Source organism: Leptidea sinapis, chromosome 17, assembly GCF_905404315.1.
Source record: "Leptidea sinapis chromosome 17, ilLepSina1.1, whole genome shotgun sequence".
Classification (NCBI taxonomy): domain Eukaryota; kingdom Metazoa; phylum Arthropoda; class Insecta; order Lepidoptera; family Pieridae; genus Leptidea; species Leptidea sinapis.
The window spans coordinates 9,741,396-9,756,633 of record NC_066281.1 but is presented as its reverse complement, the minus strand read 5'-3'; the positions used below and the strand labels follow the sequence as shown (position 1 = coordinate 9,756,633).

Here is a 15,238-nt window from a genome sequence, read left to right as displayed (position 1 = left end):
TTTGTGGCTGTGAATAATTTACAAAATGTGGCCCAATTTATTGTTATGTTTTGAAATAACAAGTAAGGTATCATAAGTATAACCTGCGCTGGGATTTCTGTAAAAAATGCTACAGTCGCAATAACCTAAAAGCCTTATTTTATTAATGAAATGCTATTATTCTTTAATACACGTACTATACGATAAAATTAATTAAATTTGTGTATGTATATATATATATATATATATATATGTACCTTTTATTTAACAAAGTAGTAACTGATAAATAAAAGGTAATTAAGATTTGATCTAAGTAAATCTTAGGCTGGGATCTAAAGAGCGTACTTATACTTTGCTCAGACCTTACTTACGGAAAACTTAGCTGAGTGTAAGCTTAGCATAATCTTTGATTTAGTTTTTATAGTCATTTGACAGCTGAAATTATGGTACGCTTAAGCTAAGTCAGCCCAATGTAAAAGTTAAGTTCGCGTTTTGTCATACTCAGTTAAATTTGCCTCTATAGATCTCAGCCTTACTATCACCGCATAAAAGGCTGGCAACAAATATGTGAATCATCTGGTGTTCACCTTCAGGGGACACAAGTCCTCAAATGTCGTCGTCTGCCATAAAAAAACTAGTAATAAATTAAACACTCTACTACATTGCTGCTGTTGCATTGTCTTCATAAACAGATTAAAATGCCAAAAAATGCGATATAATCCCCTTTTTTAAGGCACAAATTCTATTACATAACGAAGCGTCAAAAAGACGCGTTGAGTGGAATAAATTGATCGCTAAATAAATAAATCAAACAATTACAAATAAATGTTTTATGTTGTTGAATAGATAATCTAATCATTCAAAAGACCAATAAGGACAACTTGTAGCGTTTGATTAACTCATGTCCCAGTGGAATAGAATCGAAACATAAAATAACATAACATGACACAGTGACATATCAATTCCATTCTGCAATCGGTCACACTGGGCCAGTTTCCCTGCTAACTGAATGCAGGCATTCAGACGGCTAGCCACCACACTATTTGAGAATTCCAGAGAGTTTTGATTGTTGTGCTAAATGCAGGTGACAGTGCAACTCAATTTATGTTTCACAGAGTATAAATCATGTTGAATTGCCTTTGGTTGAGTTTTCAATTATTGCGCTTTTAGTAGGATGTCGATAGAGTTGAACAGCTTTTAGCACTTGTTCTAAATACAAATATAACTTATAGTTTAGTTTGTTATAACTTTTTAAATTAAAGATGAAAACTCTGTTGGCGTACCCCATCTTATAAACTACAACTATTACAGAGGGAATAAGTAATATTTTAAGTTTTAAACGCTTGATGGGTTTTCGATTTTAACTGAGTCTAAACTTTTGAACTAAATGGCGCAAAACTGTAACTTTACAAAAACAGCAAAATCTGTGTTCAATTTTACAAATAATATATTTTATTATTTACCAAGGACTAAAATATGTTTAATTAAAATAATAAATAAACTATTCACTAACTTCTTTAGCTAATCTTTTTTTATGTTTTCGAATAAGTGGTAGATTTCAACGTAAGTACTATAAAAGATATGAATGTCCTATTTTGAATAAAAATATTTGAATTTGAAAACTGAATAAAACCTCAATGGTCGCCCTCAATTATCAAATTGTTACAGTAAATATGTATGAAATATATGAGGTACCACCAAACCACGTTATTAATAGAAAATTAATAACTGACGTTGTAACAAGTTTTAAGCTGTTTATTTTATAATCGTTCCACGGTCGGTGAGTACACCCAATTACGCTTCGATCGAGGTGGCAGCGGGCCGGGCGGCGCGGAGAGACGCGGCGTGTGCGGTCGCCCTAACAGGATTATTGGTAGCCGACGGCGATGAGCTACGTACTATATGAGGGGTGTCCTGACCACAGTTCACTTTCAACCAGTTTAAAAAAACCTAGCAATTGCTATTTATATTTATTTCTAGTATCTCTCCATACCTTTACTTATTAATACCTACATTAGTTCAATGTAATAGTAAATAGTTAAGTTCAAATTTTAAGCAATTGATTGCATAGCTATTTGCGTAACAAATGACATAGAGAGCAGATGTTTACCGGCTTACCTTAACATAACACTGAAAATAAAGTTTAGGCTACGATACGACATGAATACAATCATATTTAAACTTAAATCTAATTTAGAAGGTAAAGTCACAACGCGCAACCAATATTGAATGCTATGAAACAATAGACAGTGATTTAGGCCTATTATCTTTATGACAAAAGCAGTTTAATATAATTCATGTCATTAATACAAGAATCAAAACTTTAATGCACGTCTAGGCAGAATTTAATAAATAAAATTAGAAAAGCAAAATATTATGAACGTTGCGGGACTCGAACCCACGACCTCTGGCGTTCAGTGCCAGTGCTCTAACCAACTGAGCTAACCGTTCGAGTAACGGATCGTCATAAAACCTTGTATGCTTTGTTCAAATCTCGAGGTGGTTCGAGTCCCTTATTGTTCATAAAATTTTGGTTTTCTAATTTAATTTGTGTATTAATCCTAGAAGTGAGGCTTATTACTTTAAAAACATAACAAATTGTTTAGAATTTAATAAATTAATTAAGAGATAAGTATAACTTGCACATAGTCTTCAGCCGATCTAGAATATAACAGTTAGTCATAGCATTATAATAATGTAATTTGTTTGTGTGAGGTAAATAATATATAGTCATGTAACTGAATTATTTGAACTGTGTACAATGTTATTGCCACTACCTCGGCATAATTCGATACAAATTCATCAGTCGCTCTACGAATTCCTGTCGTAACTCGTAGCCAGCCCGCACGTCATTACTAGAGTCTAATTTAGTAGAAACTAACCTTCACCAATCACCATCACATTAAGCCTATTAATTAAATTTTACGCTATTTTGTTTCAATTATAATAAATTATAGTTTAGAACTAATAAAACACTCATTAAAAGTCGCAGATATTTTTCTTCTTTTTAACGATGTAATAGAATTACAATGTATTTTATAATAATAAGGCCTAGACGAGCAGTACGTTCGGCTGATGGCAATTAAATTAAATACGCCCTGCCCATAACAATGCAGTGCCGCTCAGGATTCTTGAAAAAAACAAAAATTCTGAGCGACACTACAACTGTGCTCGTCATTGAGACAAAAGATGTTAAGTCTCATTTGCCCAGTAATTTCACGAGCTACGGCGTCCTTCAGACCGAAACACAGTAATGTTTACACATTACTGCTACACGGCAGAAATAGGCACCGTTGCGGTACCCATAATCTAGCTGGCATCCTGTGCAAACGAGCCTTCCACTGGCACTAGCCAGTCAAATGTAGGTACTTCATAAAATTAAGGTACAACTCCGGTAAATCAACATGATACCTGGCTCGTTGACGTTTGTGCAATGTACAGTGTGCAAAAAACAAACTTATTATTGCAAAATAAAATAATATCATCGAAAGTAACAGGCTGACAGAAAAATACAAAGCAAAATGTTGTCTTTTTCGCAAGTGGATAAAGTCTATGTTTATATAAATGAAAAAAAATGTGTTATTAATCCTGAGAAAAATAGATCTAATCTGTGATTTTTGACATAAGTAGTAATAATGTCATTTTCACTTGCACTATAAAAAAAACTTTAAATTTTCTAAGCAAGATATTTACTACAAGATAAAATTTTATTGGTACATTGCGAAAGTAAACAAATGTTTTTCTGTCTGTTCAGAGTAACTCTTAATAGTGATTTTCATTATTATAACACTAAAAATAAGGGATTAATTGTAACTAATTCTAGTAGGCTTCATAAGATACACAATAGCTTTAAAGGTAAATGTATACACTTTTATAATAAAGTCCCAGCTACTGTTCAGACATTAACTATAAATAAATTTAAATGTTTTACTAAAAAATGGATCTGTCCGTAAATCTTACTACTCCACAGCTATAACACACTAGTTAGTTAACTTTATATAATAATTATGAATACAAGATTCACAATACTTTTTGTAACTAACAATCAATTGGTTGGAAAAGTTCTTTAGAAGAACGACGAAGGGAAACAAGATTATAATATAAAATCAAAATATTACAGATTCCAATTTCAACAAATTTTACTATAAAATTTGAAAAAAGCAACTAAACTTCAAAAAGCAACAAATCACTCATTTTAATGTAATGCACACAAGTAATTAATATTTATAATATGTATAAATTAAAAGAATGCAATTTCATCAGTAAATGAAGCATTGACATCGAATTATGAAGGCAACTTTATTACTTAAAAAACAATTTACAAATTCAAGGAGATGTATTAAATCGATAAGGTGAGTTTCCGACAGCGTAAAAGAAAAAATGAACGACGAAATTTTGAAGTAAATTTGAGTAAGTGGGAAGGAGGTATTGGCAATCATCTTGGAGCATAAGCATAACAAAGAAATGGCAGCGCGCCTGTTGCAAGTTCTCGTTTTATAAAAAGCATTCGCTATTCTCCATCCATCGAGAAACCCTCGGCGACGCGGAAATTGTGATAACAGAAATACATCGCGCTGTGAATCTCTCCTTTCTTTAGTTATATTTTATAAATATTAAAAACAGAACGCATTTTTTACATGAATCGATAACGTTCATTCATCTTACTAAAAACTTTCTTGAGAATTATGTTTTCTGCAGTATTGAATATCACTTTGTAAGTCTAACCTACTTATAGAATTTTCCAATGCATGAGTATAAGAAACAAATTATAATAGTAGTCATACCGTACAGTTTCGATTCTCAAAAGCGCACTGCATATAGTGAAAATTAAATTCGGAAAGCGGTTTCCTATTGGTTGGGCTCATCTACCTACCAACTAACATGTGAGTCCACACATTGTCTGTAGCTCACATAAAGTTACAGTTTTACGTAACAGAATTTTGTGATACTGTTTACTAAAAAGTTTACCCTAAAATTGTATTTAGCTGACATAAAAATTGTAATTTTACGTAAAAATAAATGTATCCAAATACTTATCAACCACCCAACTAACACGTGAGTCCAAACATTGTTAACAACAAACAAAAGCTTCCACGTACGCTATCAAGCACTAAGTTCGTCCAAAAATTTTGTTTATGATGTATATAATTGTAATTTTAGGTAACAATAATCATAATATTGCACGGCGGCAATCTCGGATTTAAAAATGATCCCAAAATTATTTTCTGCACCCTCGAGAACCTCAGGCACGATTTCCATATTGCTGAAAACATTAATGTTTGCGGCAGCCCTCTTGGATTTCAAAAATGATCACAGAATTGTTCTGTGCACTCTCGAGAACCTCGGATACGATACCCTTTTTTTTGTGATCATAATCTTGCACGGCGGCTCAAATAGCTTATCTACCACCCAACTAACAAGTGAGTCCAAACATTATCTGTAGGTGAGATAAAATTGTAATATTTTTCTTATATTCTATCTTTAACAAAGTACCAAGTTCGTCCAAAATCCAAAAATTGTCTTTACCTGGTAAAAAATGGTAGTTTTACGTAAAAAATGTATCCAAATACTTATCTATCACCCAACTATCAATAACTGAGTTCGAATATAGTCTTTAGCAGACATAAAAACTTTAAATTTCAATTTGGAGAAACAATTTTTTTTAATTAAACCAGACAAATTTTCGCGTTCAAAATTTTAATGATATCATCATTCATTACTGCAAAATAATTTCTCCAGCACTGAGATAACATGAAGCACATAATAATCCTTCACAAACGTGGCCAACCTATGCCTGAAACATAACGACCAGACCCATCAAACATCTAGGTCACGAATAGCATACAGGAAAATGTAACAAAGTTAATTAAAACCGAATCCACGATAAAAATCTCTGTTCTGTTCAAAGTAGAATCCATTTGTTCGATTTACCTACTGTGATTGGGCCTGGTTATTTAATTGACCTGTTTCTGAAATAGTCTACGTTCAGATATTGATACCTTAAAGAGTAGATAGCGAATACAAAGAGGAAATAATATTGATACATTCGATACATATCTGATGGATCCATTTCTATATCTGTTTCAACTTGACCTACAAATACGTAAATACTTTATAAAGCAAGTGATACTGCGTAATTTTATAGTGTAATACAATATAGAGTATTTTACAATGAATATTTATCAGTGATTACACTGATCTCTAGGGTGGAATCGTGGAATTCTGCGCGCCTCGACATAATGCAAAACAAGTGAACTTTTCCCCTAAATCAAGAAGGACTCTCCCTTCACGGACATGTAATATAAATAAAAAGAAAAGAAAGTTTTTAGAACAGGGGCGTAAAAAGTTTTTATTGTCTAATGCGTTAAATATTATTTATTTATACTTGTGACGTTAGTAATTTGTACGATGGCAATCTTAGGACTGGGGGTCTAAAGTTAATGTGGGGAACAATACATACTGTGGCTATATACAATGTCGTGCAAAATTCTTTTATATTTAAATTATTAATCAGTCACAGAAGTTTGTCTGCGGGATCAAGTCTTTTGTAATTCATAGTTGTTCATATAATTTATAGATATATAACGGGCGATGACAGAAAATATAATAAGCAGATGATTACTATTAACTTTTTTGTATCTTATTCAAGTGTTTTCTCAATAACGTTAAATGGGATACATATATATTTCCACATATGAATCCAATTGAAACATTTCATTAATAGTATGGTATTAAATTCCACCTATAGGTCAAGAAAATAACTAGGAGGGGACCGAGGGACAAAAACATATAAAATCAACACTGAAAAGCTTTCAAACTCAAAAGGTGAAGCTCTGACAATAACAGAAACCAATTAAGAGCACAAAGTATAAATAATAATCATCTTGCATTGCAGGCTAAATAAACATCTATAAATTGGTATCAGTGTTAGAATTGTAGATTTATCGCGAAAGGGGTGAAGATTCGACATTCTGAGCGAGTCAGTGCGGGCTACTCAAATAGGAGCAAGCATCTGAGAGGAGACAATCTCGGCTTCATAGGTGAGGCCTGTTATATAGATGGGCAAAGGAGAAAGATCCATGAGGGTGGCAGTGTCCATAAAAAATGGTTATTTACAGGGGGGGATGGTGATACGAAGACAGGCGTTTTCACTTTACTCCATAAATTCATAAGTGCGCGGTCAATTGAAATACGCGGTTTTACAAAATTGATTTTTTGATATACATTTAGTCCAAAGTAACTCAAAAGACGTAACCACGTACCGGGAACGCAGTGTTGGTAGGCCACCCACTGGTCAATATCGCCGAAATACGATGGATGAGGGCAGCGCAGGACCGATCGTCGTGGAAGTCTTTGGGGGAGGCCTTTGTCCAGCAGTGGACGTTTTCAAAAAAAAATGTATACACATGAAATACCAACAGAGTTAATAATAGAATTCTCTCCTGAGGACAATCTCGGCTTCATATGTGAGGCCTGTTATGCTGTAGAAATATAGTATAGATGGGCAAAGGAGAAAGATCGATGAGGGTGGCAGTGTCCATAAAAAAAAAAAAAAATAAACAAACCTTCCAAATATGTTTATGCATAGAAGATAATTTACCTGTAACAAACAAACGTATAATGAAATATAGAATCATGTTAAAAACGAAAAATAAACCTTATTACAAACATTTTTCAAGATACATTGAATGAATTAGCCTGAACGAAAAATGTTTCTTGAAATATAAATACTTATTACTCTCCGTGTTATTATATACCGTCAGTATATTTCATTTTATAAGAGATCTAATATTTAGAATCGTGAATATTTTATCCAATAAGTTTTGTTGTCATTGCTATTTCAATATTGCAACGGTAATTCTAGTTTCTTGGACAATATTATTGCAAGAAGTATCTCCAACAATTCATGTTAATATTATGAGAGCATCATTTTCGATGTTCAAAAGTCTGTAGGAGAATTTCTTCTTATATAAATGTTAAATTAAATTTGTAACCAACGGTTATAAACGATGCGGACTCGAACCCGCGACCTCTTGGGTTCCTTCCGAGCGCTCTTCCACTGAGCCAACCGTTCGAGTCCCGCATCGTTCATAAATTTTGGTTACAAATTTAATTGAACCACACGTCTTGGGCTGAAAGCTGCTGAAGCTTGGTCAACTTGATGTATAATACCTGCCAATTTAAGAAAATTTATTGAAGTAACGCCTTACTTTGCGGAAATCTTTTGTTTTGAGTATTCTTTAATGTTAATTCCGCCAATATTTGTCTTTAAACAATTTGATACGAGGCATCCACAGGAGATATTCACGCGAGATACAAATTTAATATAATTAATCCGAGAAAAGTGGGATAAAAAGGCATAAAGGCATAAAAGGCATTTATTTTCTCAAAATTGATTCCTTTAGAATTCTTTTTGATGTCATTTCTAATAACTACTAGATACTACTACCGCTTCGGAAATAAATGGCGCTCTGTAGTCTGTCGATATCATTTTAAAAATAACAAATTGTATATAAATGTTATTTTACTGTTTATAGCACTGTGGAAACCATAGGGCACCCTCATCACAATGTTCTCCGTAGCCCCAAGAGTTGTAATTAGTGATCGTTTGCCTACGAGGCGTATTTCTCAAGAGTTCCTGTGGTATCGCGCTTTGCGTTCTCCACTACAATAGGTACTTCCAACGCCTTCCTTTTGTCATTCGAGTGCCATGAAAAACAAAATTATGTGCCCTCGTTCGAAATTTTGAAACTTCTCACTTTGACATTGTGGCGTAAAGCCGTTAAATATGATTTTATGTATCCTTATTATCTGCTCTCTTCCGGCCGTTCCCAATACAATATCTACAGATAGAGATAAATTACTACCTTCTACTGTCAGTAATTAGGTGCCAATAATTTGAAACTGTCCCAATATACCCGATAATTCATTCTTATGGCCTTATATTGGAACGCGTGAAATGCAATCTAATATATAAAATTCTCGTGTCACGGTGTGCGGGACCGAACTCCTCCGAAATGGCTTGACCGATTCTCATGAAAATTTGAGTGCATTTGGGTAGGTCTGAGAATCGGACAACATCTATTTTTCATCCCCCTAAATGTTAAGGGTGGTCCACACGATTTTTTTTTTTTAATTTCTTTGATTATGAGTCAGCATTAAAAATTCATACAACTTCAAATTTTCACCCATCTACGATCAACAGTTACTTTTCTATCGCGATTTTAATATCGGCAATACAATGTTTGCTGGGTCAGCTAGTTTCCATATAAACTTCTATCGCTGGTAAGCTATACGTCGTCCCATTAACAGACATCGTTTACGGATAAGGTGAGTTACCGTCGATAAGTTTATTGAGACAGAAAACGTTACGTTACGATTTTTATCTTAAGTAAGAGATAGACTGAATATTGGGAACGGCCGTTAGGAGCAGTTCTTCTATTAACCTATTGATTAGGTGATTTATTGAAAACAATGTTTTTATTTTTTCTTTAAATATAACAATGTTTCTATTTTTTCATTGAATAATTATAGTCATGGGTTTAGAGGTTTGTTTTACTAGTGGGAGGCTCCTTTGCAGCGGATACCAGCTAGATTATGGTTACCACAACGGCGTCTATTTCTGCCGTGAAGCAGTCATGTGTAAGCATTACTGTGTTTCCGTCTGAAGGGCGCCGTAGCTAGTGAAATTACTGGGTAAATGAGACATAATATCTTATGTCTCAAGGTGACGAGCGCACTTGTAGTGCCGCTCAGAATTTTTGGGTTTTTCAAGAATCCTGAGCGGCACTGCATTGTAATGGGCAAGGTGTATCAATTACCATCAGCTGAACGTCCTGCTCGCCTTGTCCCTTATTATCATAAAAAAAATCGATTATTGTCGTTTTTCTTTTTTACAACCAACACAAAAGCGCTTACACCTTCCTTAAAGGCAAGCAACGCTTCTGTGATTCCCCTGGTGTTGCAAGAGAATGTGGGCAGCGGTGATCACTCAACACCTGGTGACTCGTACGCTCGTATGTTTTACTTTTCCATGAAAAATAAAACTAATAATATAATTATTTAAATAAAATGTAAACCACGGGCATCAGAAATACTGGCATGAGGAGAAGTTTTTGAAACGCTTCAAAACGGGAAGTGCCTATACATATTTTATATAAACGGCCACACCCATCCGTCGTTTTGTAATTCTGTGGAAAGTAATATGTTCCGATTGATTTCTCATCATCTGAGAGTTGATAGTACAATAAAAAGAAAGTCTAAATTTAGATCTAGTCAAATATTGCACGAACGTTCAATATCAATTAGTTGCACTTTCATTCTTATCTGTTATGGCTCAAACTTATTTGACTAAGTATTTTTGAATCGAATGTTATTTTTCATTTTATTTACTGACAAATAAAAACTAATTGTAGCCTATGCCAATTCGACTATCTAATAAATTTATGGTACCCTAACTAATAATGTTGTTACCAGTCTTCGAAGCAATAATGTATAAGCATTACTGTGTTTTGGTCTGAAGGGCGCGCTAGCTAGTGAAATTACTGGGCAAATGAGACTTAACATTTTATGTCTCAAGGTGACGAGCGCAGTTGTAGTGCCGCTCAGAATTATTGGGTTTTTCAAGAAATCTGAGCGGCACTGTGTAAAAGGCAGGACGTATCAATTACCTTCAGCCGAACGTCCTGCTCGTCTCGTCCCTTATCTTTATAAAAAAAAAGTGAAAACTTTATTATCCGCATTGAACAATTTTGGAGGGAAAACTCATCCATTGTTCGCGTCACGTTTGACCTCGACATGCTCTTTATATTGTCTCTATGCCTTTGACGTCTCGCATTCGATTTTTCAGAGTTTGAAAATAGAACCAAAATTATTCGTTTATTTTAGTATTAGCTGTTACTCGTGACTTCGTTCGCATGTAGCAGTGCAACATTATTAGTTGATGTTAAAGTGCTGCACATATATATTACATTCATATATATCAGTGGGAGTCTCCTTTGCACAGGGTGCCGGCTAGATTATGGGTACCACAACGGCGCCTATTTCTATCGTGAAGCAGTAATGTGTAAGCATAACTGTGTTTCGGTCTGAAGGGTGCCGCAGCTAGTGAAATTACTGGGCAAATGAGACTTGACATCTTATGTCTCAAGGTGACGAGGGCAATTGTAGTGCCGCTCATAATCTTTGGGTTTTAAGAATCCTGAGCGGCACTGTGTAAAACGCAGGACGTATCAATTACCATCAGCTGAACGTCCTGCTCGACTCGTCCATTATTTTCATAAAAAAAATATACAAAACATATATATATATCTCTCATCATTAAGGCAGTGTTCATGAGAAATGTTTGGGTTCGACCGTACTCCGACTTATTTTGCAAATCCGGCTACCACGAAGTCTTTTCATATTTCAGGTTAATACGACACTCACAAATAGGCTTTCTATTGAAAACAGAATTTTTAAAATCAATTTCAATTCATTCAGTCAATCAAAGTAACAAAAGTTATTTTTTTCCTCAACTAATCAAGTTTTCACTACTTACTCAAAAATACAGCTTAATCGATAACATTACGCGATAAGAACGCTAAGTAAAATGAAAAATGAAAACTGAAAACAAAATTTTGCATGTAGCGTTACCAGGGCCCCATCGGTGTGAAAGAGCTGAGTTGCATACTGACGCTGAACTTCGATTGTCTCTAATAATACTTATATTGTTCACTTTCGCTCCAGTCTTGTTTTAAGTAACACATGTTTTAATATCATTGTAATTAGTTATTTGTGTAATAAATAATAATTTTTAAAAAGACCTTTTATGATCGTCCGAACATAACTTATACATTTCTTATACCGGCAAACGTTGTTTTGCCATGACTTGTCATATGTAATGAAATGTATTTGTATTTCGAATATACAGGTATTTTTAAAGGCCTACGCAGACCGGGACGGCAAGGCAAGGGATTTTAATTTTTACTAATGGACATTCAACCGTACTGGTACAGAAATACGACATAAATTGCTATGCTTTAAAATGATGCCGTGGCATTGAAAGGGATTTTATCGCAACACGCGCCACAGGCTCCCGTGGCGGGATGCCGTGGCATACTGCGGTAGGCAACGGCATGCCACGGACTCCGGCGCTCGTAGTGATATACTGCGGGGTGCGGCGGCGGGAGTAGAGAAGCGGGGAATGCACACCAATATTGACCATCCATTTGCGCCCGCGTCTTTGACGACTGTGCTACGTGATTTTTTCGGAGACCAGTTTTTTACGTTTTTTATTCCAACATGGAGGAAAAATTAATAACTTTAGTTCAAGACTATGATTATTTATATAATATGTCATCAAAACATTATATGAACACTCAAATGAAGAACAATGCGTGGAAAAGAATTGGAATAGAAATGAATAAAACAGGTAAGTAAATATTTTTGCACTATAATTATATTTTAAGATTTAACACAGTATTAATGTCTATTTACAATATCGTTTTGCCATGGAATAGAGCCCTCATCAGACCTAAAGTAATCTTTAAACATCTCCCGTACTGTCATACCATCTAATGCATTGTTCATATTATTATCGTTTTCTAAATTAATGCTTACACTTGCTATATTTTGGCTTTCTGTGCTTGTACCACCTATGATGAAATTGTGTAAGCAAGTACATGCTAAAATGATATTATCAACATATTTTGGTTGAACCTGAATTCCTTTTTGACATAATTCGAAACGTTCTTGAAGTATACCAAATGCATTTTCGACGATACGCCTGGCTCTACTCAAACGATAATTGTATATTTTCATTGCTTCATCTGTCAATCGATCGCCACTAAATGGTCTCATAATGTTTGTGGTTAACGGAAAAGCCTCGTCTGCTACAAAAACATACGGCAACTCAAGATCTGTCCTCGGTAAACGTTTTTTTGGGGGAATATCGAGGGCATTAGAAGTCAATTTTTTTCCAAATATTGAGTTTTGCATTATACCTCCATCACTATTTCGTCCATATGATCCTACATCTGCAATCACAAATTTATAATTTGCATCCACAACCGCTAGTAGTACGATACTGAAAAACTTTTTATAGTTTATGTAGAGACTTCCACTATTGCGAGGTGCTTTTATCTTGAAATGTTTACCATCTATTGCACCGATGCAGTTCGGGAAATTCCATTTTTCATCAAATTCCATCGCGATTCGCGTCCATTTTTCCCTTGTTGGTTTTGGCATAACACTAGGTCTTAGGGCATTCCAAATGACTCGGCAAGTTTCATGTACGATAGAGCGCACTGTACTAAACCCCATGCGATAGCTGTAACCTAGAGACTTGAAGCTACTTCCCGTGATCAAAAATCTGAAAGATAATATAATTAGGGGTAAGTGAGGCAGAGTGAAAGACAGGGCACAGTTAAACAAAGTCAATTAAATAATACAGTTTACGTATTTATATATAATTATGAATTCCTCATGATATTTTTCCGTCACCGTAATGCCAGTGGTAATTTCTACTTAGAAAAAGATTAGCTCAATATAATCCCATAAACACAGCTGGTGCTAACCTAGTCACTATCTAAGGCCTTTTCCCATTACCTACTTATTCTGTTTCTATACCATTTTACCTGCTTATGTTTTGTTTTAGGTGAAGAATGCCAGAAAATATGGGGTAATATACGTAATAATTTTAGGAAAGCTCTGAATAACAGAAAAACAAAGAGTGGTGACCCGTACACAAAGCGACGCCCTATCAAGTTTGAAAAAGAGCTGGAGTTTTTGAAAAAATTCATTCAGCACAGAAAACAAACCTCGAATCTGGACTCCTCTTCAGAGGATACGCAGACTTCTTTCGCAGAATCCGCTGTCAATGATAATGATGAACGTTCAGTTTCGCGAATGACCAATGATTCACACCATTCCTTAATAAGACCAGAACCTACAACAACTGCTGAAATACTAAATAAATACATTGAATCGAAAAAGGAGGTGGACCCCATTGATTCGTTCTTTCAAACAATGGCTGCCACAGTAAAAAAACTACCAGAAAGAGTGCAGGTCCAAATAAAGAGACAAATATTTAATGTGGTAACTGACGCCGAATTAAAATACATAGAGGGAACTCCAGCTCCAACATCTGAAGATGTCTCTAGCTATGAAACCACCTCAGGCTCTGGTTATGAAGCTGCTTCGGGGTCTGGCTATGGAACCGCCTCAGGCTCTGGTTATGAAGCTGCTTCGGGGTCTGGCTATGGAACTGCCTCAGGCTCTGGTTATGAAGCTGTTTCACGGTCTGTTTATGGTACCGCCTCTGGCCCTGGCTATGAAGCTGCTTCAGGGTCTGGCTACAAAACTGCAGTTTGTGAATACGAAACTAATCTAAACTAGTAGGTACTCTAAATTAAGTAAAAACAAATAAAGATCCAGGGATTATCAGTGAGAAGGTTTATCAGTGCAAAAACTTGAAAATCGTTATTATGTGTCTACAATACATGATTGTACTTGGCAAAAAATATTGTTTTTTTTTTTTTAATTTAATAAAAGAAGAAAAAATAAAACTTATACAATCATTTAACTACCCACCTCAAACACAAGGATAATCTCTGATCGGCTTCAATGGGGTTGCGAAAATTGGTCCTCTGTTTTTCGATATATGGTCGACATATATTCAACAGTGCTTGAAATTTCTCATAATCCATTCTATGATAGTCATAAAATTTTTGCACGTCGTATTTTAAATCATTAAATAAATTATTGAATTCACCCTTTGATTCCCTTTCTTTCCATAAATTATCAACCCAAAATCTTCTTCTATCCCTATTATTAGCCTGTGCACCTTCTTCTTCATCTGCAATAATCGATATCAACACCAAATCCCAATCTACCATTTTAAAACTGAGGCACACCAACACTCGATCAAACGCAACTGAAGACTAAAAGTGTATCAGGCAGCAGGAGTCGCTGAGGCGTGCTTTGTCGTGCCGCGGCACGCCGTGGCATGCCGTGGCAAAGTGCTGGAATGCCGCGGTATCTAAGCGGCCAGTGTGCGCTGACTCACGGCAAAATCCCTTGCCTTGCCGTCCCGGTCTGCGTAGGCCTTAAGTCAAAAGACTCTAGGTTCAGTAAAAGTTATCACCGTAAGTGATATAAAACCCTTAGATAATTTATACGTATAGACGGAGCTTCTTGCTACTAGATAACAAATAAAAACAGGCCAGGTTTATAACTTTAGTGTGCGTGATAAGCTCTTACACTCGCGATATGTATGTCA

General features: G+C 35.1%; 2 protein-coding genes and 1 non-coding gene across 4 annotated transcripts in view; all 3 read right to left on the bottom strand.

Moving 5' to 3' along the window:
- The window catches only part of LOC126968893 (uncharacterized), a 269,048-nt gene that overhangs the window by 188,035 nt on the left and 65,775 nt on the right, over nt 1-15,238 (bottom strand). The gene's annotated exons all lie outside the window — the stretch shown is intronic.
- On the bottom strand, nt 2,357-2,430 carry Trnas-uga (transfer RNA serine (anticodon UGA)). The gene has a single exon. It is a non-coding gene; the product is annotated as a tRNA-Ser (tRNA).
- Nucleotides 12,397-14,855, bottom strand: LOC126968958 (uncharacterized). 2 transcript variants are annotated; one of them, XM_050814206.1, is made up of 3 exons: nt 14,551-14,855; nt 13,116-13,330; nt 12,397-12,995 (listed from the first exon to the last, which is right to left on the bottom strand). In XM_050814206.1, the coding sequence occupies exons 1-3, from the start codon at nt 14,853-14,855 to the stop codon at nt 12,442-12,444; spliced, it is 1,074 nt and encodes a 357-aa protein (XP_050670163.1). In that variant the 3' UTR covers nt 12,397-12,441. The 2 variants fall into 2 exon arrangements, with proteins under 2 accessions (XP_050670163.1, XP_050670162.1); XM_050814205.1 differs by having other exon boundaries at nt 12,397-13,330.